Here is a 27,872-nt window from a genome sequence, read left to right as displayed (position 1 = left end):
TTAATTGCTGAGACTTTATAATGGACTTAAATTTTTTAATATTTTATAATGGATCTTGACATTTAAAATAAATAAATAAATAAATAAATAAAATCTGCATTAGAAAGAAAGAAAGAAAGAAAGAAAGAAAGAAAGAAAGAAAGAAAGAAAGAAAGAAAGAAAGAACTTCTACCTTTTGTGACAACATGGATGGAACTGGAGAATGTTAAGCTCAGTGAAATAAGCCACTCGGTGAAAGACATATACCATATGATCTCACCTATATGTGGGATCTATTCCAGAAAATAAACCACAGGCAAGGAAACATGGAGCAGACTGAAAGTGACCAGAGGGGATGGGGAAGGAGGACAATGATGGAAAGAAGAAGGGACTAAAGAAAGAACGTGTATGAATGACCCATGGACATGGACAACAGTGTAGGAATTGACTGTAGGCAAAGGGGGCGGGGTGGGATGAGTGTGGAGGCCAAAGGCAGAAAAATTGAGACAATTGTAATAGAATAAGCATGATTTTAAAATAAAAATAAGTAAATAAAGAAATATTAAAAAATAGCAGAAGAAGAAGAAGAAGAAGAAGAAGAAGAAGAAGAAGAAGAAGAAGAAGAAGAAGAAAGGTATTGTTTTGATGTAATTAAATTATCATGATCTGGGTTATCACAAACTTCCTACTGGCCAGCATCTAGGATTTGTGAGGAATAGAAGAGAAACAGGTTCAGAGCCAGTCCATTGGGAGAACCCTTAGCATGGTGCGGGAATGGGATTAAAGTAGGGGGACATCACGTGGATACCCAGCTGGCTCTATAGCAGGAAAACTATTCATCCTTACACAGTCCCACCTGGGCTGGGTTCACCACAGCAACAATTAGCTGCTCATCTGCCTTTGACTTGAGCAATGTGGCATAATCTTCTCTGCTTGAACAGCACAGAATTCACAGTTGGTGATGCCTGCAAAAGAGAGACCCACGTGACATAAATGAAAACTCATACCAACAGTGGGGTACAGGGAGCTTCAGCCTCATAGAAATGTTCAGGAGCCAGGGCTCTGTCATCTTCCTTTAGATATATCATACCTCTGAATAACAATGAAAGAAATGCTTTTGGAACTGCTTCATTTTTCCAGCGTGCTTTCCTTTGCAATATCTCAGTAGGCCTTTTAGCTTGAGAGGCTAGACAGTGTTATTTTACAACCTTGTGACTCACACATCACATTAGTACCTACACCAAGAAGAGAATTTTGACTTTTATTCAAGTGCTTTCTGTTACATTGAAGGTTTTCACCCAGAGCCTCAGAAGTAGTTTGAGGTGGAGGGACAAAGGGATCTGTTCTCTACATTGCAATTTGACATGAGATTTTGTTTGAAGAAAAGGTTGCTAAAAATAGTTTGAAACCTATCATATTGTATTATCCTATGATGCTTCACGAGACCAATGTCAAGAAGGTTCTTCTATATTATCCAAAGTTTTGCCAAGTTCCCTGCCTATCAATTACACTCATTTCCTCCCTCAGGCTTTGCTTCTGGATAGGAAAAAAAAAAAATAGCTATTTGGATCTCTTTCAGAAAACCATGGACTCACCTCTGACCACTCCAGAACACGATCCCTTCCTCCCCACAGGTCATGGATATAGTGGATGCCATTTCCCACACAAACCCTGTTCATAGCTCAGAAACAACTGCAGCTCTTGATTTCTCCCCAGACGGTGAGCAATGTGCCATTGAAGGCTACAGTCCACCTGGCATCCTCTACCACCGGCTCTACCAACTCAAGTCCAAGGACCTTGGAGGTATACTGAGCCAGAGGAAGACCAACAACACTTGGAGCAGTAAGAGGAAAAAAGAGGATATTTTAGGGTTTTAAGCTGATGAGGTTATGCCTGCACCACTACCATCACCTCCCCATCCAGGACTCTATCTGCTGGGTGAATGGAATCTGGGAGCTAAGCAACACATAGATTCAGCCCTGGAGTGCTACTTCCCAGTTCTACAGCAGATGTCAAGGAGGATGATGTTAGAGTTCACTCCACTCAGCTTCTCCACAGTCCAACACAGCATCTCTGCACCAGCAGTGTTAATCTGGAAAAAGGCATCTGAAGAGATGCCGATCTTCAAGCCCAAGAATTCTTAGAAGATATGAGGTTCCCCACACAGGAGCTGGAAGGTGGGCTGGTGATGGATACAATGAGTCATGGTGCTGGAAAAAGAATAAAAGAAGAAAGCATCTTGCAATGACAAACCATTCTATCTCTAGTGGTTGGTTGGACAGAGAGGTCCCAGCATCTCATCTGGGAGACACAGCATCTATGGAATGGCCCTGAGAACTCTGAAGGACTTCCCAGGGGATGGAGGTACATGCAGATATTCTCTCATCTACCGCCTGGCCTGTGTTCCTGAATATGGGTAGTGTATGAGGGCCAATCCCATTTAGCACAGGTCCTCCATAAACACCATCCCTACCTCACCAATCCATGGCCCAGACTATGGCAAGCCATCAGCTTCCTGCTTGCTGTTTGACTGTCCCAGGTTTACCTTTTCTGAAAGTAAAGTGATGTCAAGTCACAAACTACTTCTGGCCCTTTGATTAAAAACTCCTTTACAGCCTCCTTCTGAACACAGAGCTCCTCTGGCCCAGACCACAAAATGCAGGAGTCAAGCAAAGACTCATCTGTGACAAATTTTCTCTCCTAGCTCTACAGTAATCAGCCCTGCAGTAGTCAAATAAGAAAGCACATGTCTGCCCTGCCCAGGTGGCTCAGTTGGTTGGAACATCATCCCATATACAAAAAGGTTGCTGGTTTGATGCCCAGTCAGAGCACATACCTAGGTTGTGAGTTCAGTCCCCAGCTGGGGCATGTATGGGAGGCAATTGGTAGATGTTTTTGTCTCACACCTCTCTTTCTCTCTCTCTCTGTCTCTCTTTCTCTCCCCTCACCTTCCACTCTTTCTAAAATCAATTTAAAAGTATACCCTCAGGTGAGGATAGAAAAAAAAAGAAGGCACATTCTCTAAAGAAAATGTGTTATTCTTGTTCTAAACAGAAGCTAAACTAAGCTTTTGTCCCATCATGAGGAAGCAATAACATTTCAATTCCCTTCATATTTATCCACTTCAAATATCCCACCCACCCACCCAAACACCACCTCACAGGACACAAGTGCTAGATGAAAAGTCCTAGGAAGAGAATGAGTATTTTTAAAATTCCTACATTACTACAGAAAGCGTGACCATTAGCTTGATGCAGGGATATATCAAAGTAAACTATGTTGTAACTATAGAGTTAAAAGGCCAGGATTCAAGCCTTAGCTTTGCTATATCCTGGTTATTTAACCTTGGATACTTCTAGGCCTCCATTTACCCATCTGTGAAATGAGGATGACAATACCTCTCCTTCTCCCATCTACTTCACAAGTTTGTTGAGATGATCACATAAGTATAGAAATGATTTAATGTGTGAATGTTTGATAGCTCCATATGCATTACAAATGTCAAGTAGTATTTGGGTTATTAAATTCTGACGTACATCCTAATCTCTATTAAATTGGTTTTTGGATTTAGTAGAGCACGCATTAACTTCCATGGACAAAGTTCTTGTGAAAATACTTAAGGGTCCTCACAGGATAATTAACTTGGTAATGTCACCTCAGTATCTGTGGTTTGATTATGCCAGCAGCATGGTTAAAGAGTATCCTTGCCATTTCCTCCCTTTCACCCCCAACCCCTCTTCCCATCCCATACAGATATTCAGTGGAAGTGTAGATTCGCCTATCTGTCCTGAAACTTTCAAAAATCACTCTAGCATGGTAATACGAATGGTTGCTACTGAAGCTGCTCCTTAGCATCCTGTGAGTCTCATCTGCTTTAATTCCAGGGGATGGAAAATAATGATGGTCATTGTGTACCCTTGGCTATTAGTGTGGACAGTGAGCTCACGCCAGTGTCCACCTTCGTGAAACAGGAGGCAGGGCTCCATTGCAGACTGTCAAAGGAATAATTCATAGTACTAAGAAGAAAACAATATTCTTACACAGGCAAAAGTAACAAGTTCCACAGTTGATTATCCATGCTGGGTGATTGTTATGGGCTGTATTGTACCTACTACCCCCCAAAATTCATATAATCACACTCTAAGCCCCAGTTCCTCAGAATGTGACTGCAATTGGAGATAAGGTCTTTAAAGAGATGATTAAGTCAAATGAGGTCATTAGGGTGGGCCCTAATCTAATCTGACTGGTATCCTTGTAAGAAAAATAAATTTCGACACACAAAGATACAATAGGATGCATACACAGAGGAAAAATGATGTGAAAACACACTGAGATTATGGCTGTCTCCAAGCTAAGGAGAGAGGCCTCAGAAGAAATCAAGATGCCAACATCTTGATCTTGGACGTTGCCCATAGAACTGTGAGAAAATAAATTTATGTTGTTTAAGCCACCTAGTCTGTGGTATTTTGTTATGGCAGCCTTAGAAGACTAATACAGAAATATGAGAAACATTTCCCCTGCCCTTTGACCTTACAGATTGCATGAAGGTTTAGAGCTATATCCTTAGTCTGGCACATAATAGTTGCCCAATAATTATCTTTGAAAGAAGGCATAAATGAACAGAAAAGGTATTTTATTTGTATGTACAATCTCAGGTTATTATATATATAGTATGGAAGACAATAATCTTCCATTTCTGTGAATTTCTCCTGGCAGCAATACCTAATATACTACTCAGTTGCTATGATTCTATTCCTACCTATAACTTCATGATATAAGCCCATCTTGTCTATATTTCTTCATATAACCAGGTGCCAACTATAGCATAGTTCAGTCAGTTCTGTCTTTTCCTCCTGGTGAACACAAGTCAAATGAAATCCTGATTTATTCACACACGAGCTTGTTGCTACCACAACAACACCCTGTCTGATTTCCTAGGTCCCATTGTTTTTATAATACATAATCTAGGTCCACTGTATTTTCAAACAATCCCAAAATTACACATAGAAGAGGGAGTTACAGCAAAAAATAGTGCTGCCTTCGAGGGTAAAATCAATTAAGGTTACACTTGATCAATTTAGCTATAATTTCACACAAATGCAATATTAGATATGCCTAACTATACTGAATATATTTTTGAAATTTTGAGATTGGTGATTTAAAGAAAAACTGGTTCTACTGGCTGGTGGGCAAAGAATGTTTCTTGGAAACAAGACTCAAATATCACTGAATTCCTGGAAGGATGGGAAATTGAAAAACTGAGCCATACCTGGAAAATAATGGGTAAGTTTGAACTGCACAGGTCCACTTATACACACATTCATTTCAGTAAGTATGTACAGTACTGTAAATGTATTTTTTCGTCCTTATGATTTTCTTTTTTATATAAGAATTTGTTCAGGTTTTTTTTTTGCATTCTTATTTTATTTTTTATTCTTTTTTAATTTAATTTTAGTTTATTTTTTTCAAATACATATGTCTCTGCCTAACCCCCACCACTTTCCCTTGCCCCCTCCCTCCTTCCCTCCCTCAGCTCCTCTCCTTTGGTTTTGTCCATGAGTCATTCCTATGTGTTCCTTGACTTTCCCTTTCCCTTCCTTTTCCCCTGCCCCCACTCCTTCCCTCTTGTCTCTGTTGATTTCTTTACCTTTCAGTGTTGCTGGTCTTCTTTTCCTTGCATCTTTGTATTGTTGGATAGGTTCCGCTTATAGGTGAGATAATATGGTATTTGTCTTTCTCCCACTGGCTTATTTCGCTTGGCATAATGCTCTCCAGTTCCATCCATGCTGTCGCGAAGTTTAGTAGTTCTTCTTTTTTCTGCTGCATAGTATTCCATTGTGTCTATGTACCATAACTGTTTGATCCAATCATCTACTGATGGGCATATAGGTTGTTTCCAACACTTGGCTATTGTCAATTGTGCTGCTATGAACATTGGGGTGCATAGGTTCTTTTGTATTGGCGTTTTGGTGTTCTTAGGGTATAGTCCCAGCAGGGGAATCACTGGATCAAAAGGCAGGTCCATTTTTAGCTGTTTGAGGAAATTCCACACTGCTTTCCACAGTGGCTGCACCAGTCTGCATTCCCACCAACAGTTTACTAGGATTCCCTTTTCTCCACAGCCTCGCCAGCACCTGTTGTTTGTGGATCTGTTTATCATGGCCATTCTGACTGGTGTGAGGTGGTACCTCATGGTGGTTTTGATCTGCATTTCTCTGATGGCTAGTGATGCTAAGCATCCTTCCAAATGCCTCTGGGCCCTCTGTATCTCCTCCTTCGAAAAGCATCTGCCCAGGTCCTTTGCCCATTTTTTCATTGGATCTTTTGTCTTCTTGGAGTGGAGTCGAGTGAGTTCTTTATATATCTTGGAGATCAAACCTCTATCTGATGTATCATTAGCGAATATATTTTCCCATATGGTGGGCTCCCTTTTCATTTTCCTGATGTTTTCTTTAGCCGTGCAGAAGCTTCTTATTTTGATGAGGTCCCACTTGTTTATTCTTTACTTTATATCCTTTGCTATAGAAGACATATCAGTGAAAAAATTGCTGCGTGGGATATCTGAGAGTTCCCTGCCAATGTTCTCCTCTAGGACTTTGATGGTGTTGTGACGTATATGCAAGTCTTTTATCCATCTTTATTTTATTTTTGTGTATGGTGTCAGCTGAGGATCCAATTTCAATTTTTTGCATGTAGCCATCCAGCTCTCCCAACACCATTTGTTGAAGAGGCTATTATTGCTCCATTTTATGCTTCTGCCCCCTTTGTCAAATATTAGATGCCCAAAGAGACCTGGGCTTATTCTGTTCCACTGGTCTATGGGTCTGTTCTTCTGCCAGTACCAGATTGTTTTGAGTATAGTGGCTTTGTAGTAGAGTTTGATGTCCGGTATTGTGATCCCTCCTACTTTGTTTTCCTTTCGCAAAATTGCTGTGGCTATTTGGGGTCCTTTATGGTCCATATAAATTTTTGAAATGTCTGTTCTATTTCTGTGAAATACGTCATTGGTATCTTAATAGGGATTGCATTGAATCTATAAATTGCTTTGGGTAGTTGGACATTTTGATGATATTAAATCTTCCAATCCATGAGCACGGTATATGCTTCTATTGATTTGTGTCTTACTTAATTTCTTTTTTCAATGCTGTATAGTTTTCTGTGTACAGGACTTTTACGTCTTTGGTTAAATTTATGCCTAGGTACTTTATTTTTCTTCTTGCTATATCGATTGGTACTTTTTTTTCTGATTTTTTCTTCTTCTATTGCATTGCTGGTATACAAAAATGCCTTTGATTTCTGAATGTTCACTTTCTATCCTGCTGTTTTGCCAAATTCACTTATTAGGTGGAGGAGTTTTTTGGTAGAGTCTACAGGGTTCTCTATGTACACTACCATGTCATGTGCAAACAATGATAGCTTTACTTCCTCCTTTCCTATTTGGATGCTTTTTATCTCTTTCTCTTGTCTGACTGCTGTGGCTAGGACTTCCAATACGATGTTGAAAAGAAGCGGTGAGAGGGGACATGCTTATCCTGTTCCCGATCTTAGGGGGAAAGCTTTCAGTTTTTGCCCATTGAGTATGATATTGGCTGTAGGTTTTTCATATATGGCCCTTATTATGTTGAGGAATGCCCCATTTATTCCCATTTTGCTGAGTGTTTTGATCATAAATGGGTGCTGTACCTTATCAAATGCTTTTTCTGCATCTATCGAGATGATCATGTGGTTTTTGTCTTTTCTTTTATTTATGTGACGTATCACGTTTCTGATTTGTGTATATTGAAACATCCCTGCATCCCTGGGATGAATCCCACTTGATCGTGGTGGATAATCTTTTGAATGTATTGCTGGATGCGGTTTGCCAATATTTTGTTGAGGATTTTAGCGTCTATGTTCATCAGCGAAATTGGCCTGTAGTTTTCTTTCTTTTTAGGGCCTTTATCTGGTTTTGGGATCAGGGTGATGCTGGCCTCATAGAAAGAGTCTGGGAGTCTTCCCTCCTCTTGGATTTTTTGTAATAGTCTGAGAAGGACAGGGGTTAGCTCTTCCTTAAATGTTTTGTAAAATTCTCCTGTGAAACTGTCCGGCCCTGGGCTTTTGTGTGTCTGGAGTTTCTTGATTATTGCTTCCATTTCCCCAGCTGTTATTGGTCCGTTCAAGCTTTCTGTTTCTTCCTCCTTCAGTGTTGGAAAATTACACTGTCTAAAAATTTGTCCATTTCATCAAGATTTTCAAATTTCTTGGCATATAACTGTCCATAGTAATTTCTGACGATCCTTTGTATTTCTGTGGTATCACTGGTTATTTCTCCTCTTTCATTTCTGATATTAATTTGGGTCCTCTCCTTTTTTTTCTTGATGAGTCTGCTTAAAGGCTTGTCAATTTTATTTATCTTTTCAAAGAACCAACTTGTGGATTGGTTGATCCTCTGAATTGTTTATTTATTTTTGTCTCTATGTCATTCAGTTCTGCTCTAATCTTAACTATTTCCTTCCTTCTACTGGCTCTGGGATTTATTTGTTGTTGTTTCTCCAGTTCTTGAAGTTGTAGTGTTAGGTTTTATTTGAAATGTTTCTATCTTTTTAAGGTAAGCCTGTATTGCTATGAACTTCCCCCTCAGGACCGCCTTTGCAGTGTCCAATAGGTTTTGGACTGTTGTCTGTTCATTTTCATTTGTTTCCAGAAATTTTTTCATTTCTTCCCTTATCTCATTATTGACCCATTCATTGTTTTATAGTCTACTGTACAATCTCCATGAGTTTGCAAGTTTTTGAAGTTTCTCTTTGAGGTTGATTTCCAGTTTCAATCCCTTGTGGTCCGAGAAAAATTTTGGTATTATTTCAATTTTCCCGAATTTGCTGAGGCTTGCTTTGTGATCTATCATGTGGTCTATCTTTGAAAAACTGCCATGAGCATTTGAAAAGAATGTGCATTTTTCTTCTTTGGGATGTAAGGTTCTATATATGTCAGTTATGTCTCTTTGATTCTGTGGGTCATTCAGTGCCACAATATGTTTATTAATGTTTTGTTTGGAGGATCTGTCCATTTTTGACAGTGGGGTGTTGAAATCCCCTACTATCAGTGTGTTGCTGTCTATATCTGTTTTGAAGTCATCCAACAATTTTTTATACACTTGGGGGCTCCTATATTGGGACCATATAAGTTTACAATGTTGATGTCTTCTTGATAGATTCTTCCGTTAAGTATTATGAAGTGCCACTCTGGGTCTCTCTTTATGGACTTTGTTTTGAAATCTACTTTGACTGATACAAGGATGGCAACCCTGGCCTTTTTCTCATGCCCATTGGCTTGGAATATTTTTTTCATCCCTTTATTTTCAATGTGTGTAGGTCTCTTGCCCTGAGTTGGGTCTCTTGTAGGCAGCATATGTGTGGGTCATGTTTTCTTATCCATTCAGCTACCCTGTGTCTTTTGATTTGGGCATTTAGTCCATTCACACTGAGAGATATTACTGATAGAAACTTACTCATCTTTTCTCTTTGTTCCGGTGTTCCTCTCTCTCTCATTCTTTTCCTTCATCTGCTTAAACCAGTCCCCTTAGCATATCTTGGAGTGCTGGTTTAGTAGAGATGTATTCTTTTAGCTTTCTTTTGTCTGGGAAACTCCATATTTCCCCTTCTATTTTAATGGAGAGCCTAGCTGGGTAGAGCAGCATTGGCTGTAGGCCCTTGCTTTTCATGGCTTGGAATATTTGTTGCCATTCCCTTCTGGCTTGTAGTGATTTTGTTGAGAAGTCAGCTCCTAGGCGTATCGGGGCCCCCTTGTATGTTACTTTCTCCTTCTCCCTTGCTGCCTTGAGGATTCTCTCTTTGTCTTTGACATTTGCCATTTTAATGATGATGTGTCTTGGAGTGGACCTCCTTGATTCCCTCTTGAGTGGGGTCCTCTGTGCCTCCTGGATCCATGAGAGCCTTTCTCTCCTCAAATTAGGGAAATTTTCCATCATTACTTTTTTGAGGAATTTCTCTATCCCATGCTCCTCTTCTTCTCCTTCTGGTATCCCTATTATATGGATATTATTGCGTTTCAGGTTGTCCTGCATTTCCCTAAATGCTTCTTCATTCCTTTTGAGTCCTTTTTACATTTCTTTTTCTTCCTGGGAGCTTCTTTCTACCTTATCCTCCATCTCACTGATTCGATCCTCGGCTTCATCCAGCCTGCTTTGGATTCCTTCTACTATGTTCTTCCCTGCAGAAATGGTATTCTTCATATCCTCTTGTATCTTCTTGATAGTTTCTATGTCCTTTTCCAGGCTGATATAGTTTGCTGTAAGATCCTGATAGTTTCTCTGCAGTTTCTCATAGTTCTCTTTGAGCTGGCTGAGCTCATGGAGCTTCCTTAGAACCATTGTTTTGAATTCAGTATCTGATAGTTCCCTTGCCTCTATTTCATTGAGCTCTCTCTGTGGGGAGTCCCCTTTTCCACTCATTTGGGGGGACCTTCTTTTTCCTCCCACTTTTGTGAGAGTCTGTTAAGTATTTTTGTCCTTTACTTTTCTTTCTGGGCCTGCCTCTGATGATGTCAGTTGTTGACCCTATATGACCTTGGGTTGTTTGTTTGAGCCTTCCAGGAGTATATTGTCTGTGTCTGACTACTGCTTGGGCCAGGTCTGTGACCCCTTGGGTCAGGCTGGGCTATTTTTTGGGATCTCTCTGCACTCTCCCGCTGGCTCTTTGAGCGTGCTCATGGCGCGGCAGGATCCCCCGCCTGCCTGGGCTCGCATGTGCTTGCCCCAGACCAGGGGGCTTATTCGCCACCTCACGTACACATCTGCCTCCCCTGGCCGGCCAGCTCCCTGGCACTGGTCAGTTTAGGGTGTTCTACTATGTGTTTTCTCCACTTTTGGCTCTTTGGGTGCATTGCTTGCCCTCGCCAAATGGGGACTACGGAAATGGGAGGAAGTCAGCTCCAGGACTCTCCAATTAATCCTGTCTCTGGTCTGTCCTCCAGGGACTCTGGGCAGCTCTACTAATTTTGGGGGCCACTCCGCTATCGCGGGCAGGCGGGCCAATTTACGCCTGCCCTTGCCGCTCTGTACACTCCCTTGCAGGCCATATTGTTGCCAATCTGTGGGAGGCCTGCCAGCCAGTGTAAGCGTTCGCCAGCCCGCGCGGGTCACACACATGCTCGCCAACTCTCACCGGTCACTCGGCACAAGTGCGCGCGCCTGTACTGGGTGTTTTTGGGGCGTGTATGTTTGCTTTTCAGCTTTTGTCTCTTTGGGGGTGTGGCCTCTTCCCATGCAATGGAGACTATGGCAAGGAGAAGGAGTCAGGACACCCCGGTTACTCCTCCCGTTCTTTCCCCTATGCCTCCATTTCTAGTCTCTCCTCAGGGGTCTCTGGGCAGTTCCATGACCCCTTCAGCCAAGGATCCACCCCCTGTGTGGACTGCGTTTCAATCGCAGGCAATCTCATTCATGTGAGCCCCGCTTCTGCCTCTTTGGGGTCGCGCCCTTCCAGCCCACAATGGAGACTACCGAACGGGGAGGGAGTCGGGACTCCCCGGTTCCTCCTCCCGTTCTTTCCCCAATGCGTCCATCTCCAGTCTCTCCTCAAGGCTCTCCCAGCCAGTCTGCACTCTGCACCGCAGCTCACACGCGTAGAAGCTGTGTGCAGAGCGCACAAAAGGCAGGTTAATTGATTCCCTTATGCCTGAGTGAGATGATAGCTGCAGAGTGGGAAGTGCGTTATCACCTGGGCTCGACCGACCACCATGTCAGTTCTCTTCACAGAGTTTTCCTCACCAGTCTTTTCCCAGGTACCAGCCCAACCTGCTGCCGCCTCTACCCAGAGATCAAAGAGGGTGGCTGCCACTGCAATTTTTGCGTTGGTCCTTTAAATGTCTCTTTGCATCCCCAGCCACCTGTCTCTGGCAGAGAGCGCCCCTGAGGTTTTCGGGGTTGCGTTTTGTCTGTATTTTCTTGGTTTTAGCTGCTATAGTTTAGGGGTCCCTGTTTATGATTCAGACCCCATTCTTCTTGGGGGAAGCTAACTGGCCGTTTCAATGTCCCTCTGGTGCTAGTGCCCATGGGCACCCAGCCCACCCTCTCGAGCCTCTTCCGCACTTCTCACCCGTTGGGATGTGTGAGAGTCGAATCCACTGTCCGTGGCTCCAAGGCTCCTCTCCCACCATCATTCCATTGTTTTCCAGGTGATTACTCCACTATTTAGTCGCAATTCCAGTTTGGTCTTGGGAGGAGGTCAGCGTGACTCCCATTCACTCCTCTACCATCTTCTCTCTTCTTCCTTATTTTATTTTTTAATTATATTTTATTGATTATGCTATTACAGTTGTCCTGATTTTTTCCCCGTTGCCTCCCCTCCACCCAGCACCCCCCACTCCTCCGGCAATCCCCTCACCATTGTTCATGTTCATGCGTCATGCATATAAGTTCTCTCTATTTCCATACTGTACTTTACATCCCTATGGCTATTCTGTAACTACCTATTTGTACTTCTTAATCACCTCACCTCTTTACCCATTCTCCCTGTCCTCCCTCCCATCTAGCAATCTTCTGGTAACTAACTTCTTTTCTCTTGCTTTTAAGAGTCTTTCTTTATCTTTAACCTTTGGCTTTTTAATAATGATGTTTCTTGGAGTGGGCTTCTTTACAAACAGAATTGGGACTCTCTGTACTTCTTGGACTTGCAATGTCTATTTCCTTCACCAAATTAGGGAGGTTTTCTTTCACTATTTTTTTCAGCTAGATTTCCATCTTCTTGCTCTTTTTCTTCTCCTTCTGTCACCCCTATGAGGTGAATGTTGAACCTCCTAAAAGTTGTCCCAGAGGCTGTTTACACTATCCCCATTTTTTGGATGATTTTTTCTTCTTGTTCTGCGTGTTTGGTTTTTGGTTCCTTATGTTCCAAATCAGTGATTTGATTCTCAGCTTCATCCACTATACTGTTGTTTCCCTGTAAATTGTTCTTTATTTCAATTAGTGTATCTTTCATTTCTGACTGGGTATTTTTTATACTGCTGAGGTCCTCACTAAATTCCTTGAGCATCGTTAAAACAGTGTTTTGAACTCTGCAGCTGACAGATTGCTTATCTCCATTTCATTTAGCTCTCTTTCTGGAGTTTTGATCTGTTCTTTTATTTGGGCCATGTTTCTTTGTCTCCTCATTTTGGCAGCCTTCCTGTGTTTGTTTCTATGTATTAGGTAGAGCTTCTATGGTAGAGCTTCTTTGACTCCCTGTCTTGGGAGCATGGCCTAATGTCATAGGTATCCTGTATTGTCCAGTGACACAGCCTTCCCTACAATACAAGCTTAGTACTCAGGGTGTACCCTTTCTGTGGGCTGAGTACACCTTCCTCTTGTAGTTGAGCCTTGGTTGCTGCTGGCAGATCAATAGGAAGGATTTACCCAGGCCAGTCAGCTGCAGAAACTGGATGGGACAACTGAGCACCAACCTCCTCCTTCCATGGAGGATCAGCAGTGCAGGGGTAGGGTGGTGGTGTTCCAACATGGTCTGTAGCTGTCCATGGGATGCACTGGCCATGGAGCTCCCTGAATGGTGCAGGATAAGGTCAGCCCCCACCTGTGTTTTGCCCAGGGCACACTGCCTGAGCTGTAAAGCAACCTGAGATGGCTGCTACTTGTGCTGGGCTTGGGGATTTCCGGGTGAAGCCAAGCTGTGACTATAATCTGGCTGCCGCTAGGGCTCACTGAAGCCAGCTGTTGCTTGTTTGATAGGATTCAGGAGCTAAAACCAGCTACTCTTATGGAAAAGCAGCTTGGGTGAGCTGGTAAATTGGGTGGGACGGAGACTATGTGGATCTCCAAGGTGGGTCACACAGTGTTAGCCAGGTTGATGGAGTCTCAGATATGGCACCAGCTTATTGGCTGTGTTGGTGGTTGGGGGGAGGCTCAGCAAAGGAAATATTGCCTATACTTGCCCTGAGGCCAAACACTTCAGTCTCTCCCTCTATACCACTGTTGCCCTCCAAGCTGCCACCCCAGTGCTGGAGCTCAGAGGTAGAGAATCTGAGTGAGTCCATATGTGGGTTCTCCAAGAGGAACTGCTTAAAGCTCCAAAGCCTTCTCCACTGACTCAAACACCACTGGTTTTTGCACCAGAAATTGTAGGGACTTATCTTCCTGGCACTGGAATCCTGGGCTGGGGGCCCTGGTATGGGTCTGGGACTCCTCACTCCTGAGATATCCCTCCCAAATTCTTATCCACATGGGTTTGGGTGTCGGCAGCACCAGAGGATACTGCAAGGGTCAGTTGGATCCCTCTGAGAAGAGCGGGGTCTAAACCAAAAGCAGGGATCTCCATCCTACAGTACTAGAGTCCAAAAAGCACACAGATAACAACTATCTGCGAAAAGTGGCAGGGTTGCTCTCCGCCAAAGACGGGCAGCTGGAGATACAAAGAGCCATTTATAGGCCAATGTATACATTTTTCTTTGCAGCCACTTACCATGGTGTTTGGAAAAGGTGGGGCAGAGTAGGCTAGAGACACCTGAGGAGAGACTGAGGATGGAGCCTTCGGGGAGAGAACGAAGAGAAGCCAGCAGGATCCCAGTGCTGATTCCTCCCCCATACAGCAGCAGCCATATTGCTCAGGCAGAGACCACTCCCCTGAGCGGCAGCAGCATGAGGGGATCCAATAGCCCTGATCTGAGCTGCCTAAGCCAGCCTGCTGAGTGCAGAGTGATTAGATTAACAACTCAAGGAGAAAGCACAGAGAATAGATTCTTGTAAGTCTGGAACAGACTGCCTAAGATCAGACAGGGTCAACAGGTGACATCATCAGAGGCAGGTCCAGAAAGAAAAAACAGATGTCTCCTACCATAGAACTTCACACCACAAAGTCAGGAAATCAAGACAGATCAATTGAAGAAGCAGAAGCAAAAAAGGAGAGTCTCAGACATAATGGAAAGACAAAGAAATACCTACCAATTGAAGGGAAAGGAGGAATCCCCAGAAAGAGAACAAAATGAAATAGAGGCAAGTCAACTATCAGATACTGAGTTCCAAACAATGGTTCTAGGGAAGCTCAATGAGCTCAGAGAGAATTACAAAAAACTACAGGGAAACTATGAGGAAATTACTCCAAACTATATCACGATAAAAAAAGGACATAGAAATTATCAATAAGAGACAACAGGAAATAAAGAATACAATTTCTAAATTGAAGAACACAGTAGAAGGAATCAAAAGCAGGCTAGATGAAGCTGAGGATCGAATCAGCGAGCTGGAGGATAAGGCAGAAAAAAGCTCCCAGAAAGAGCAAGATAATGAAAAGAAAGACTTAAAAAGAATGAAGGGGCCTTTAGCAAAATGTAGGACAACCTGCAACGTAATAATATCTGTATAATAGAGAAAGCAGGAGAAGAATAGGAGCAAGGGATAGAGATCCTGTTTGAAAAACTAGTGATGGAAAACATCCCTAGTTTGAGGAGAGAAAAAAATCACACAAGTCCAGAAAGTGCAGACAGTCCCATTCAAGAGGAACCCAGTGAGGCCCACTCCAAGACACATCATCGTGAAAATGGCAAATATCAAAGACAAACAGAGAATCCTAAAGGAACCAAGGGAGAAAGAGGTAGTAACATATAAAGGAGCCTCAATAAGTCTAGCATCTGACTTCCCAACAGAAACACTGCAAGCCAGATGGGAATGGCAAAAAACATTCTAAGTAATGAAAAGCAAAGGTGTGCAACCAAGACTGCTCTACCCAGCAAGGCTCTAAATTAAAATGGAATGTGAAATAAGGAGTTTCCCAGACTAATGAAGGCTAAAAGAATACACCTCCACCAAAGCAACATTGCAAAATATGCTAAAGGGACTGCTTTAAGATCAAGAAAAAAGAGTTTATGAATACCCAGTTCCTTTCAGAGTGACCGATACTTGATATTACCAATATTTTAATGTGTATTAATCTGATTTTGACAATGATATTTTAATTTTTCCTTTATTATTTGTTGAAATTAAACCTTTTTCTTATTTCTTGCCTATTTATATTATTTTTAAAAAGCTTTAAATGACTTTCGGTATTCTTTATCCATTTATTGATTAAAGGTTGTAGAATTTTTTCCCCTAAAATAACAAAAAAAATATATTAGCCCTTTTTTAGATGTGTGGCAAATACTTTTCCATTCTATTACTTGTCCTTTAACTATTTTTATATGTATAGTACTATATAGTCTTAAATATTTAATATAGTCATATTGTCAATATTTTACTTTATAGCTTCTGGGTTTGAATATTTTACTTCAGGGTAAGAAAAATATTAGTTTGTATTTTCTCCTAAAACTCCTTAGATTCCACATATTGATATTTAACTCACCTGAATATTTCTTGTATAATACATGAAATAGGGCTCTATATTTGTTTTATTTCAAGTAATAGTGGACCATGTACCTTATTTGAATAAGCCTTATTCTGAAATATCAATTTAATATGCCTTATTGATCTGAAATATCAATTTAATCATATATTACATTGTTGGGCAGATATATATGTTTGTTTCTAGAATGCTATTATATTTCATTGATCTACTTGATTATTTCTGTGCTGGTGTCATGTTGTTTTAATTACTGAGATTTTATAAAGGTTTTAAATTTTTTAATATTTTATCATTGACTTTGACAGTAAAAAAAAATAAAATTAGTCTGCATTTAAGAAAGAAAGAAGGAAAGAAAGAAAGAAAGAAAGAAAGAAAGAAAGAAAGAAAGAAAGAAAGAAAGAAAGAAAGAGGAAGGAAGGGAGGAAGGAAGGAAGGAAGGAAATGGAATTCCTTCCTTTTGCGACAACATGGATGGAACTGGAGAATATTAAGCTAAGTGAAATAAGCCATTCAGTGAAAGACAAATACCATATAATCTCACCTATCAGTGGAATCTATTCAACAAAATAAACTAAGGAACAAAATAAACCACAGGCATGGAAACATGGAGCAGACTGAAAGTGACCAGAGGGGATGGGCAAAGAGGATGAGGAAAGAAGGGGAAGGGACAAGCCAAAGAACATGTACGAAAGACACATGGACATGGACAACAGAGTGGGAATTGACTGCGGGAATGAGGCAAGGGTGGATGGAAGGGGGTAAAGGGGGAAAAAATGAGACAACTGTAATAGAATAAACGATTTAAAAATTTTAAAAATTAAAAAAATTCCATCCTTTTTTTTAGAACTCACAGTCAAGTATTTACATTTTTATAATATAATGTCTGGAATTTGCCTCAAACTAATTCAAAGGAGTTGGTGGAAACTGTATGAGAATATAGATAAAATAAGATTGGATGCATATTGATATGTTGTTGAAACTGGTAATGGGTACATTTGGTTTGTTATACCACCCTCTACTTAAATATGTTTGGAATTTTCCATGATATAAAATGAAAGAAAAAATTGTACAGCCATGACCAGTGTTTCTGAGCTGGTTGGACATTGTCCTGCAAAGCAAAATATCACTGGTTCAATTCGTGGTCAGGGCACATGCCTGGATTGCAGGTTCCATCCTCAGTCAGGGTGTGTACAAGAGGTAACCAATCAATGTTTCTCTCTCACACTGATGTTTCTCTCCCTCTCTTTACCCCTCCCTTCCCCTCTCTCTAAATATAAACAAACAAATAAATAAAGTCTTTTTAAAAAAGTGTACAGTAAAGGAAAGTAAAACTTTACTACATCTCTGTGGATCGGGAGTGAATATACACATATTCATAACCATATAAACACTCAATATTAATTTAACCAAAAATTGTGCTATCAACATATAATACAGGTAGTTTCATAGGGGAGACAAAATAAGAAATAGAAATTCTTATATGCCATACCTTGAAGCCAATATATAATTAGGTAAATTTGATAAATCAAAATATGTCAGAATAATGTACTATTTCAAAATATGGAATACCAGAAGAAATAGCTACAATTGCTATTGTTTCTGGGGAGCAAGACTCAAGCATAAGGAGGGGTGGGGCAAAGGAGCACCATTTTTCCTTACTAACCTAGTAGTACTATTTGACTTTTAAAACTAAGTACCTGTATTTCTTTGATAATATTTAAGATTCCCTTCTTAGGTGTTGGTGCTCTGGATGACAGCCCTCATAAAATTCACATTTTGACTTATGCCTTGAGTAGATGTTTAAACCTCAAATTGGGGCAGACTAGGGTTGTTCTGTCATCTTAATGGAATGGAATGACACCACCAGTAGTAGGGAAAGAGAAACAAATGTATAAACAGAGAATAGCCCCGCATGTGTTGTCTATTTATTGTTAGTTTCTACTCACATTATCTACTGATAATAGTATCAGTAGTATCTACTGATACATATTGTCATTACAGTAGGCATCTGGCCTGTATTTGAATATCTACTGGGTTGGATCTAAGGTCCAGAACAAATTTTGCAGGAAGGAGGAATTCTTCTGGATGGATGTAGAGGGTAGAAATTTGCCCAACAGAAGCTGAGAGGGCTAGAAACTTGGGTAAATATTGCAAAGAGGTAGGTCTTCATTCACCAAACACTTGATAAGCACCAACTATGTGTTTGAATCTGTGTTAAATGCTAGGCTACAAAGTTGAATAATACATAGTTGCTAATCCAGTGTGGGAAGCACCAATGCACAACAATGCAATATGGTATAACAAGTGCTACAACAGGAGATACGCAAAGGTAGACACAGGAATGCAGAAGAGGGGAATCCCTAATCAGACTGAGGAGTCAGATAAGATTTTCTACAGGATCTGATGTTCTAAAATGAATCTTAGATCATAAGTAGAAGCCGGGCAAAGAAAACTGAGGGCATTCTAGAAATAGGCCAGCCTCAGGCTGCAGTAAGATAGAATGGCCTTAATTTTCCAGTGAAGACCCAGGAATGGTCATCTGCCAAAAGCATGGGTAAAGGCAATGGGTAAGAAATTTGGGGAGAGGTGAGAATTTAGAAGAGTCACTGAAGATAATGGGAGAAGCAGCTGGCATGGGCCAGGTAGGAAGATTTCTGAAAAATGACCTTGTGAAGGGAGCTATGTCCTAGCAAGGAAATCTTGGAAATCACAAGGGGTCATAGCAGAAGGCACCACCCAAGTATCAGAAACCTGCATGATTAGGAGCATGGGTGCTGATAAGAAACAGGTAATAAGAATGTTAGCTGGGAGCTCTGATCAGTCCTCACAAGTAAGGCTTTCTTTGCTTTTTTTAAGTTCCATGAGGGCAGGCATCTTGTCTATTTGGGAAACCATTGGATCCCCAGCAACAAGCACTGTGCCTGACACATAGTAGGCACTCAATAAATAGTGGGCGTATGAAACAGAAGGATATAAAAATGTCTCAGAAGCCAGCCTCATGATGTAGATGCCTTACCATCACTCCTACATCTCTCGATATGTTCTGCCAAAAATACTAGGCTCCCAAATATTTCAGATACCTGCAACTTGCTCTACTGCCCTCAGCAGTACCTCTCTTTCCTAATACTTTCCTCCTATTAAAATTCCTTGGATGCCTGACATTGCGGTAATAGATGCAGTTGCTCTTCTCCTCTCCACCCTCTGTGAAATGAAATGTCAACAGTGGTCTCTCTACATTAAGAGGTATGCTTTCATAACAGAGCCCCACTCTCCCTGAAGTAGCTCAATTATCAAAATATCAGGGAAGACTCAGGTCATCTTCAACCAACCCTTGTTCCTTATTACCTGTGCCACTTCACTGTGTTTCTTGGGGATGTTTTTCAGATGGTTAGACCGTACACAGGTGATGTTTCCATCTATGGAAAGAAAAATAATTTGATTTATATGTTTTTTTTTTCTGAAAAGATCATTTAAAAGAAAATGTCTGACAACTCAAATTCCCTCTTTCAAAGAGGCATATACAGATACAGAGAAGCAAAGTACCTATTTTAACCTCATTTTTAAGAGACAGCCTGTTTCTTAGTTTAGCCATTAAGAAGCTTATTCTGAGCTAGTATGCAATATTTTACCTCATGCTATAGATAAGCAATATGATGATATCTACTTTCTGTTTAGATTTTCAAAAGGAAATAAAATATAATGGGATTTGTTGGGGTTTTTTTGTTACTGAATAATAGCATGCTAATGTCATATATCCATTTAATTCTGCACCCTTCCCTTTCCCCTCAATCCTTGGTTTACTATTTTTACTAGCCATGGTCATCAACTGACCTCTCTAAGTTCCCAGGTAGTAACCCCACCATCTTTGGATTGCCATCTGGAACTTGGTTCACAGAAAAGGTGGATGGACTTATTTCAGTACCCATTGATGACAGGCTGTAGGAGGCAGGACAGGAAAGGGGAAACAGGTCAAATGAAACCAATGAGGACAATAATACAGGGAATGAAACACTGTTCTCTGGATAAGGACAAATAAATGATGTTTTCTTGGAAAGTATGGCATAGGTGAAAATCCATGGCTGAGAAGATCAAGATACTCCATAGACACTTCATGGTAGAAAGGAGTTCCAATCTCGCCATAAAGCAGGAGTCAGCAAACTTTTTCAGTAAGAGCCAGATGGTAAATAATTTTAGGCTTTTCAGGCCATATGGTTCCTGTCACAACTACTCAACTCTGCCATTGTAGTGTGAAAGTGGCCAGAGACAATGCATAAACAAAGGAGCTTGGCTGTTCCAATAAAACTTTATTTACAAAATCAAGCAGCAAGACAGATAATGGCCTAAGGTGGGTTTTGAAAGTGGGTTTCACATCAGATAGGTCTAAGCGTAAATCTCAGCTCTGGTACATTCTAGATTTGTGTCCTTGGGCAAATTACTTAATCTCTCTGAGCCTCAATGTCTTCATCTGTAAAATGATAGTGCTTACCCCCAGAGTGACTGTAAACAGTAAGCAAAACACTAATACATACTAATCACTTAGCAGGTGATCTGGTCCCCAGCAACAGACGAGGAGGTGAGGGCTTACAGAGGGTATAATAGGGTGGAGAAGACAACAAAACCCCTCCGATTTTCATCTGGCTGTTGTCATTTTGCGTCCGTTGATCATTCACAGGTAACACTCCAGTCTTTGTAAAATATTCTTCTGAGCTTCAATTTTCACCTGCAAAAGAAGAAACGCAATAAAACAAAAGACTTTTGCAACATACCTCAAAGAATGGAAAACAAATAGGATAAGAGAAGGCTGTCCCACAGGATTTTGGGTCATGGCCTCAGCAGGTAAGGAATCCAGAATGATGGAAAAGCAAAAGACCTAATAAGGTATTGGGGAAAGATCAAGAGTGAGCTCTTGCGTAAGCTCATCTTTTCCTCTGACCTTTCAGGCTGAACACTCATGCTACACAAGTGCCGTCAAATAGAACTTGCTATAGTAATGGAAATATTCTATTTTGGTGTTCTGTTCTACATAATATGATAGTCATTAGCCACCTGTGGCTATTGAACACTTGAAATGTGGCTCATGTGACTGAAGAACTAAATTTTTAATCTTATTTAATTTTAATTAACAATACAGTCAGCTATGCTATAATATGACAATAAGTGTTCCTACAGCATACCATGCAAAATCACACAAAAGAAATGGCAGGGTTCATGGGGAAAGTAGGGTTGGGCACATACATTCCAAAACTGTGAGTAATACACACAGGAAATACAGGAACCTAAAAAAAAATAGTGTTTTACATGTTAAATATCTAAAAAGTGAATAAATAACTATAACAGGATGGCACTTTGCCCTGACAAAAACCTGAAGTTTGCTTGTGGAAGTAGCTGCCCACCTGTGAGTTATCATGAGGTAGTGAAAGAAGGGTTGTGTGAGTGGAATGGAAATTTCCAACAGCAGATGTGAATGGGTGTGGCTCATAACACACTCAGCGAACTCAGAGAGCAGCAGATATCTGAGGTGTGTGCGTGTGTTCATTTTATGTATTTTCTTGCAACTCAGTTCAGCTGGGTGCACTTTCCTTCTTTCGTCTGGTGTTTCTCACAGATGAAATCACTTCTAAACAAATGTGAACTTTGTATTATGTCCAAATTGTTTCCTAATATATCAATCTGTTGGAACAAATTTCTATTTTCAAAGCAAGTATTATAGCAGAATTGATTTACTTAAATTTAAATAGCCACATGTAGCTAAAGCTGTCAGAATAATCACAAAAAAAAAAAAAAGCAAAGAAGAAAGGAAACAAGCATTTATATATGGCTCTAGAGTTTGGAAGACATAAGTGGCCTAAAGTTAAAATGGTAGAGTAGTTAGTATATTGAGTTTAAGGACTCCTTGGGGTGTCTGGGCAGAGCTGTCCAGTCAATCTTCCTACAAGTCTAACACCATTCACCTGATGGAACAGAGGAGTGAAGACTGAAGCTGGATACCAACCTTGAGCTGTTCTTCATAGCTCAGCCTCTAGAGTGATGTCACAACATCGGCCAGCCTTGAATAAAATAATTCATGCACTTAGTTCATTATATAAATATGTATTATGTACCTACACTATGCATCAGTACTTCCTGCCACCATTTTCTCCGGCATTTTTCTTGTCATTCAGAAGACCTAACTCTCATGCCCCTGAGGAGACAGTCTGGGAGATGAGACCATTTTTGTGCTGTCTACTTAACAAAGCAGAACAGATGGGCAAACCTATAAGAAATAAGAAAAAAAATCAAGATTTATCAGGAGATAATTAATCATATTACAAAAGGCTTTGCTGTTGAGTTCCTTTAAATAGCCTACCTCCCTAATGCTTTTAGAATACAATTTGACTTAGAAAATACATTCATTGCATAAAATAAGGCATATTTGTGTGCTTGCATGAGTGTGATGGGACTATTCATTTCCAGTCCATCTAATCTCTCTCTGGGTCCCTGGTTTTTAGTACACTCACCATGGATCTTTTTAGAGACAAGGTCGCAGTTTAATATCTCCTTCCTGCGAAAACCACACCTAAAGGCAAGGAGAATATTTTCTGTAATCCCAAAGCATTTCTCCCAACATTCCTCGGATATCTTCAAGCTTGTCCTGGGTATCTTACCTGAGGCACCCCTTTGAATTCTTGCCATACTATATTAGTTACATCCAGAATACAGAATTTCAGTAGACCCAGAGATTCAGATTTGCTAAGGAGGAAGAAAATCAGTTTGGGTCTTAGCTTTCCTGCCAGGAACTATCTAGTGGTCCAAGATGGCTTGGTTTCTTCTGACTTTTCTGTCCTCTTTGACACTTTTAGGTGATCACATGAGTGAAGTTTCCCTCATATGAGCCCAAGAAGAGCTATGACCAACTTGGAGGTTTTTTGGAACACCAGGAGAGCAGTAAAGTTTGGAGAAGAAACCCACTCTGGAGAGAAATCATCTCAGGTTGTGTACTGGGACTCTTCTCTTTATACCTGCCAACCACAAAAACACTGAGATTCACTTGCATGAACGGTGAACAAACAGAAGCTGGGAAATAGATGCACCACTTCCAAACCCCTTCATTCATTTACAAACCCTTATGCAAGCTCAGCTCCTAGCAGAGTGCCTAGCACAGTCAATGCTCAGTAAAAACAGGCCTGCTTAGCAGAACTGAACTGCTGAAGGCTAGGCACTTAGACTTCCAAAATAAGAAGATGAGGAAAATATAATCTTTGTCCTCCAGGAAAGTGTTCAACTCTCTAGATATACTCCTATGGCCAGTCTCGCTCCATATTCTACCCTCCCACCCATCAACCAACCAATCAACTAATATGCAGGAAGTGCTTATTATATGCCAGGCACTGTACCACACTAGATACTGAAGTAGTTTATAACGGTTACAATCTAATTGAGGAGAGCAAGTGTAGACCCAGGAAAAACTATAATTAACACCATATTCTTGGTTCCTGATAAGTGCTCAGGAAAGGCTCCCAGAGCAAGAAGCCTTGGACCAGGTCTTATGGTATAGCAGGGAGGTGAATCAGATATTTGGAGGACAGTGGCTTAGACTGATCTGGCAAAAATGGTAGTTATTTTAGGGAATAGATAAAATAAGACTGAAAAGTTACATGAGAGCAAGATCTGGAAGAACTTTGTTTAATATTTTTATTTCTATTTTTGGAGAGAAAAAGAAAGGGAGGGAGGGAGGGAGGGAGAGAGAGGAAAACATCAATTTGTTGTTCTACTTATTGATGCATTCATTGGTTGCTTCTCGTATGTGCCCTGACCAGAGGTTGAACCTGCAACCTTGGTGTATCAAGATGACGCTCTAACCAGCTAAGCTACCCGGCCAGGGCTGGAAGAAGTTTAATGCCTGAATAAAATATAGACTTTCTTGTGAGTTGATGGAGGCTTTATGTATAGAACTAAAGATAAAATAGGGAGGTTAATAAAAAGCAAATTCATGTTTGAGGCATGTGTTTGAAATGGTAGGGAAACAACCAAATGGAAATATCTAATAAGTAGAGAAGCAATACTGCATGTCAGGAGAGAAGTCAGAGCTAGAGATTTGGTCAAGTGTCTATAAGAAGGACAACTTCTAAGATTTTTAAAGAGTTTTTAAGAGAATATCAAAAGATCAATGACTAAACCTGGAAAAAGGCAATATTTGGGAAGCAAAAAGAGATGCTGGTGACTCAGAAGCAGGAGAGTGTAGAGCTTGGAGTCCAAGGGAGATGTCTTTCAGGAAGGCACTGACACATCTAGTAAGTCTTGAGGCCAAAGAAAGAAGGGAAGTAAGGCAACAGGGAGTGGCAGACAGTAGGGACAAATGAGTTTTCAGATCTCAGGCATGCAGGCCCTGAAGTCAGGCAGACTTGGGCAGTCAGTTCCCTGGCTCCTCCACTTACTAGCTAGGTGGACTTTAAAAAGTTAATCATTCTGTCTCATCTTCTTTTTTTCATCTGTAATATGGAGATAATAACAGTAACTATTTCATATGTTGGTTTTAAGAGTTAAATAAGGGATAATTAATAAAAAGTACTTAGCAGAAGATTAAATCAAAATAATGTTTGTAAAGCTCTGAGCAGTGTCCAGTACCTAGCAAAAACTCAGTACCGTCATGATGTTTAAAGACAATATGGGACTGAGTGGCAGTGGCAATATTGAAGGACAGTAGGGGGAAGGAATAGTGGGAATAACTAAGGAAAAAGCTAGAAGAGTTAGAACAGGGGCAGGGGGCACTTTGAAAAAAAGGAATCCCTCTTCCTCCAGCACAGGATTCTGTGTTGTAGAGCCCATTTACCTTATGTTGCCTGACCACTCATTGCTGCAGAACTTTTTTGAGTACCCAGGACATATGAATGGATTTGACCAAATACCTTACTGATCTGATGTGACACTGCCTTTTGCCCTTGCCCTCTACCTGATTTCATCTCAATATAAGTCATACCTTAATTCAGAATATCTGTTCAAAAGTCCAATATAAGTAATAGATTTATTAACTAAAAATTTTCCATAGCTCCCTCTATTATTGTTAAATTAGTGTGCCATGATCTCTAGGTAACAGAGAATGCAGACATGAGTGCTGTAATATTTAGCCTATACACCATTTTGTATGTTTGAAAAGTACTTAAGAAAGTAATATCATACTATGAAAGCATTTGGGGGGATTTCAAATTTCGAACAGAATAAATTTAAGCTGTCCCAGAGTTCAGATGTTAGTGATAGCATCCTTCACCCAACTCCCAGGAAGAGGCAAGTCATTAAAAACATGGACTTTGAGGCCATGTTGTAATCCCAGCTCTGCTTCTCACTAGCTCTGTGACTTTGTGCAAGTTGCTTAAGCACTATGAATCTCAGTGAGATAATCTATAAAAATAGGACTGATAACACCTACCTTTCAGGATTGTGGTGAGAAGTAAACAAGGTCATATATACAAAGTGCTCAGACTGTGTTTAACAAGGAAAGCATTCAACATGTGTCGCTGCCCTTCCTTAGACTCTGATTTGAAGCATGTCACTTGACTTCTTTGTGCCTCAACGTGTCCAACCTGCAAAACTGGAGAGATGTAATAATGTATGCAAGTGGTACAAAGATAAGTACAATTATATGGGAAACTTTAAAAAACAACACACACACACACCCCTTTCCTAACCTTCTGCACTAGTGTCCGCTGGAATATAGTAAGCTTCAGGCCTTGCCGGGACCACCTGTTGATACTATCAAAAGAGTGTGACCTGTGATAGACATTTTCCTCAAGTGAGACAAATGTACGTACTTAATATTAAAAAAAAAAAAAGTCCAGAGAGGAAATGAGTGAAGAGGCAGGAGACAAAGAATAAAGAATGTTGTTTCTTTTGGGAGGGCTGACTGCAGGTAAGAAGGCCCAGACTGAAGGGGGAGCGAGTGGTTCTGATCCAGGAAAAGGGCCCTGTCCCTCCAGCTGTCAGGGAAGGATGAGGGGAGCTCCAGGCCTATCTGGGGGTTGGCAAAGAAGGGACAGGGGAACTGAGGAATGTGGAGGCAGCTGCATTTAGACTTTTAGACTTTCTTGTGAGTGCGTGGGTCCTCTCACTGGTGAGTGCTACCATGAGACTCTACTTGTCCTGTACCCCAGCAGAAGGTCCCTTTTCAACATAGGTTTCTTCCTCCAAATTATCAGATATCATCTAAAATAGGATCCCATTTTTTTAGGGTGCCAACCAGCCATCTTTCCCAGTAAAGGGCCTTTCATCATATTTAGTAAATTCTGTAGTGAAATACATTTTTCAAGGCAGGAGAGTAATACTAGTCAAAGTGAGTTATGTTTCTTTATTTCATGTCAGAGGGTGCATTTGTTGACAATAGTGTTTCCTGTTTTAAATAAATACTTGGATATTTTTAAAAAGTGTGTGATAACTGCTCTATTTCTGCTTCAGGAATCTGAAAGGGACCCAGAGTCCAGAGATGCTAGTTAGAAAGACAGGCTAACTCTCTAGGGCTTGAATGGCTAACCTGCCTGAAATGCTCAAAGAAGTTCAAATCAGAGACTATGTGGTAAGCAGATCTGAACAGGGCCAAGGATCTCCTTGGAGCAAAACGTTCAAGTATAGGCAAAGTCCTTCAGTTGGGCTGTGCCCAGACAAGGTTCCACCTAACGCAAACAGGCAGATGTGTTTACTGCTTGGTCTTGACTGCAGCCCACGTGCAATCAATCAGGCCCTTCCTTTCCCCACCAGACCCTTTATAGTCTCTCCACTCGCCTCTCCTTTGGGCAAGTTCTGCCCACCGTCTGTTGGAAGGGTTCACTAGGAAAGGCTGCCACTGAACTTGGGCTGGGTGCAGGGCCCCAGGACGTCTGGAAGAGCCGGACGGAGGAGTTGGAGAGGAAGTCAGAGAACAGGCGGACTCAAGGTTACGGGCGACCTTGTGCAGCCAGCAGAGAGTCGGGTCCCGTCCCAGTCGCCACCCGTGCCAGCCTTCTCAATTCCCCGCTCTGCGGGCATTTGGCACACTCAGCATTTTTCAGTACAGTAACAGTTAAATCGGGATTTCCAGGCTCTTCCTGTAACCCCTTACCTTCGTAACCAATAAATCCTCTTACAGATGTCAGGCGGTAAACGGAAAAACCAGTGAATGTCCTAGAACGCTGCCGCTGGAGATGTCACTTCCTGGTGCGCAGGGCATCTGAAGGCACAGGCAACCAACCCGGGAGGGGGCAGTGAGACGCGCGGCTCCACCCAGGTGCCCGCCGGGCCATCTCGGGCTGCTAGTCTCTTGGAGCCTGTCTCTCTACTCTGCAGGAGGCGCTTCTCTAGGGACTTTCTGAAGCATTCCTTGCCCCATTCCCCTTCTCTTCCCTCCCACATTCTCCACCCTCCCCGCGACCCAGCCCACCCCTGCTCTCCGCAGTGTGCCGTTGGTGGATCTAGTTAAGCCTCAAAAGTCACAAAGAATTCGCAAGAAAGTGTTAATACCTTCTCCTGGGTGCTTGTAGTTTAACTCTTTCAACCAAAAGAATAGATTTAATGGTAGAATTGCAGGCATCAGATCCACAATGGACTGGAGATGAAGGGGATTTTCTC

The 27,872-nt window shown here is 41.3% G+C and overlaps 1 protein-coding gene across 1 annotated transcript in view; it reads right to left on the bottom strand.

Moving 5' to 3' along the window:
• Positions 1–27,547, bottom strand: part of TRMT2B (tRNA methyltransferase 2 homolog B) — a 40,279-nt gene extending 12,732 nt beyond the window's left edge. The window contains 14 exon segments of the mRNA XM_054572289.1: positions 826–894; positions 897–944; positions 1,712–1,812; positions 1,971–2,189; positions 2,525–2,620; positions 3,850–3,995; positions 19,647–19,717; positions 20,133–20,157; positions 20,159–20,209; positions 20,211–20,237; positions 22,294–22,351; positions 23,066–23,228; positions 23,231–23,317; positions 27,496–27,547. Of these exon segments, the coding sequence (XP_054428264.1) occupies positions 826–894; positions 897–944; positions 1,712–1,812; positions 1,971–2,189; positions 2,525–2,620; positions 3,850–3,995; positions 19,647–19,717; positions 20,133–20,157; positions 20,159–20,209; positions 20,211–20,237; positions 22,294–22,351; positions 23,066–23,228; positions 23,231–23,317; positions 27,496–27,547 (1,213 nt within the window).
• Between the last annotated feature and the right edge of the window lie 325 nt (positions 27,548–27,872).

The sequence above is a fragment of the Pteronotus mesoamericanus genome, unplaced genomic scaffold (assembly GCF_021234165.1).
Source record: "Pteronotus mesoamericanus isolate MK-2021 breed Mesoamerican mustached bat unplaced genomic scaffold, CSHL_Meso_final contig_227, whole genome shotgun sequence".
NCBI classification, from domain to species: domain Eukaryota; kingdom Metazoa; phylum Chordata; class Mammalia; order Chiroptera; family Mormoopidae; genus Pteronotus; species Pteronotus mesoamericanus.
The sequence above is the reverse complement of the archived record's forward strand: the minus strand, read 5'-3'. Positions and strand labels throughout refer to the sequence as shown.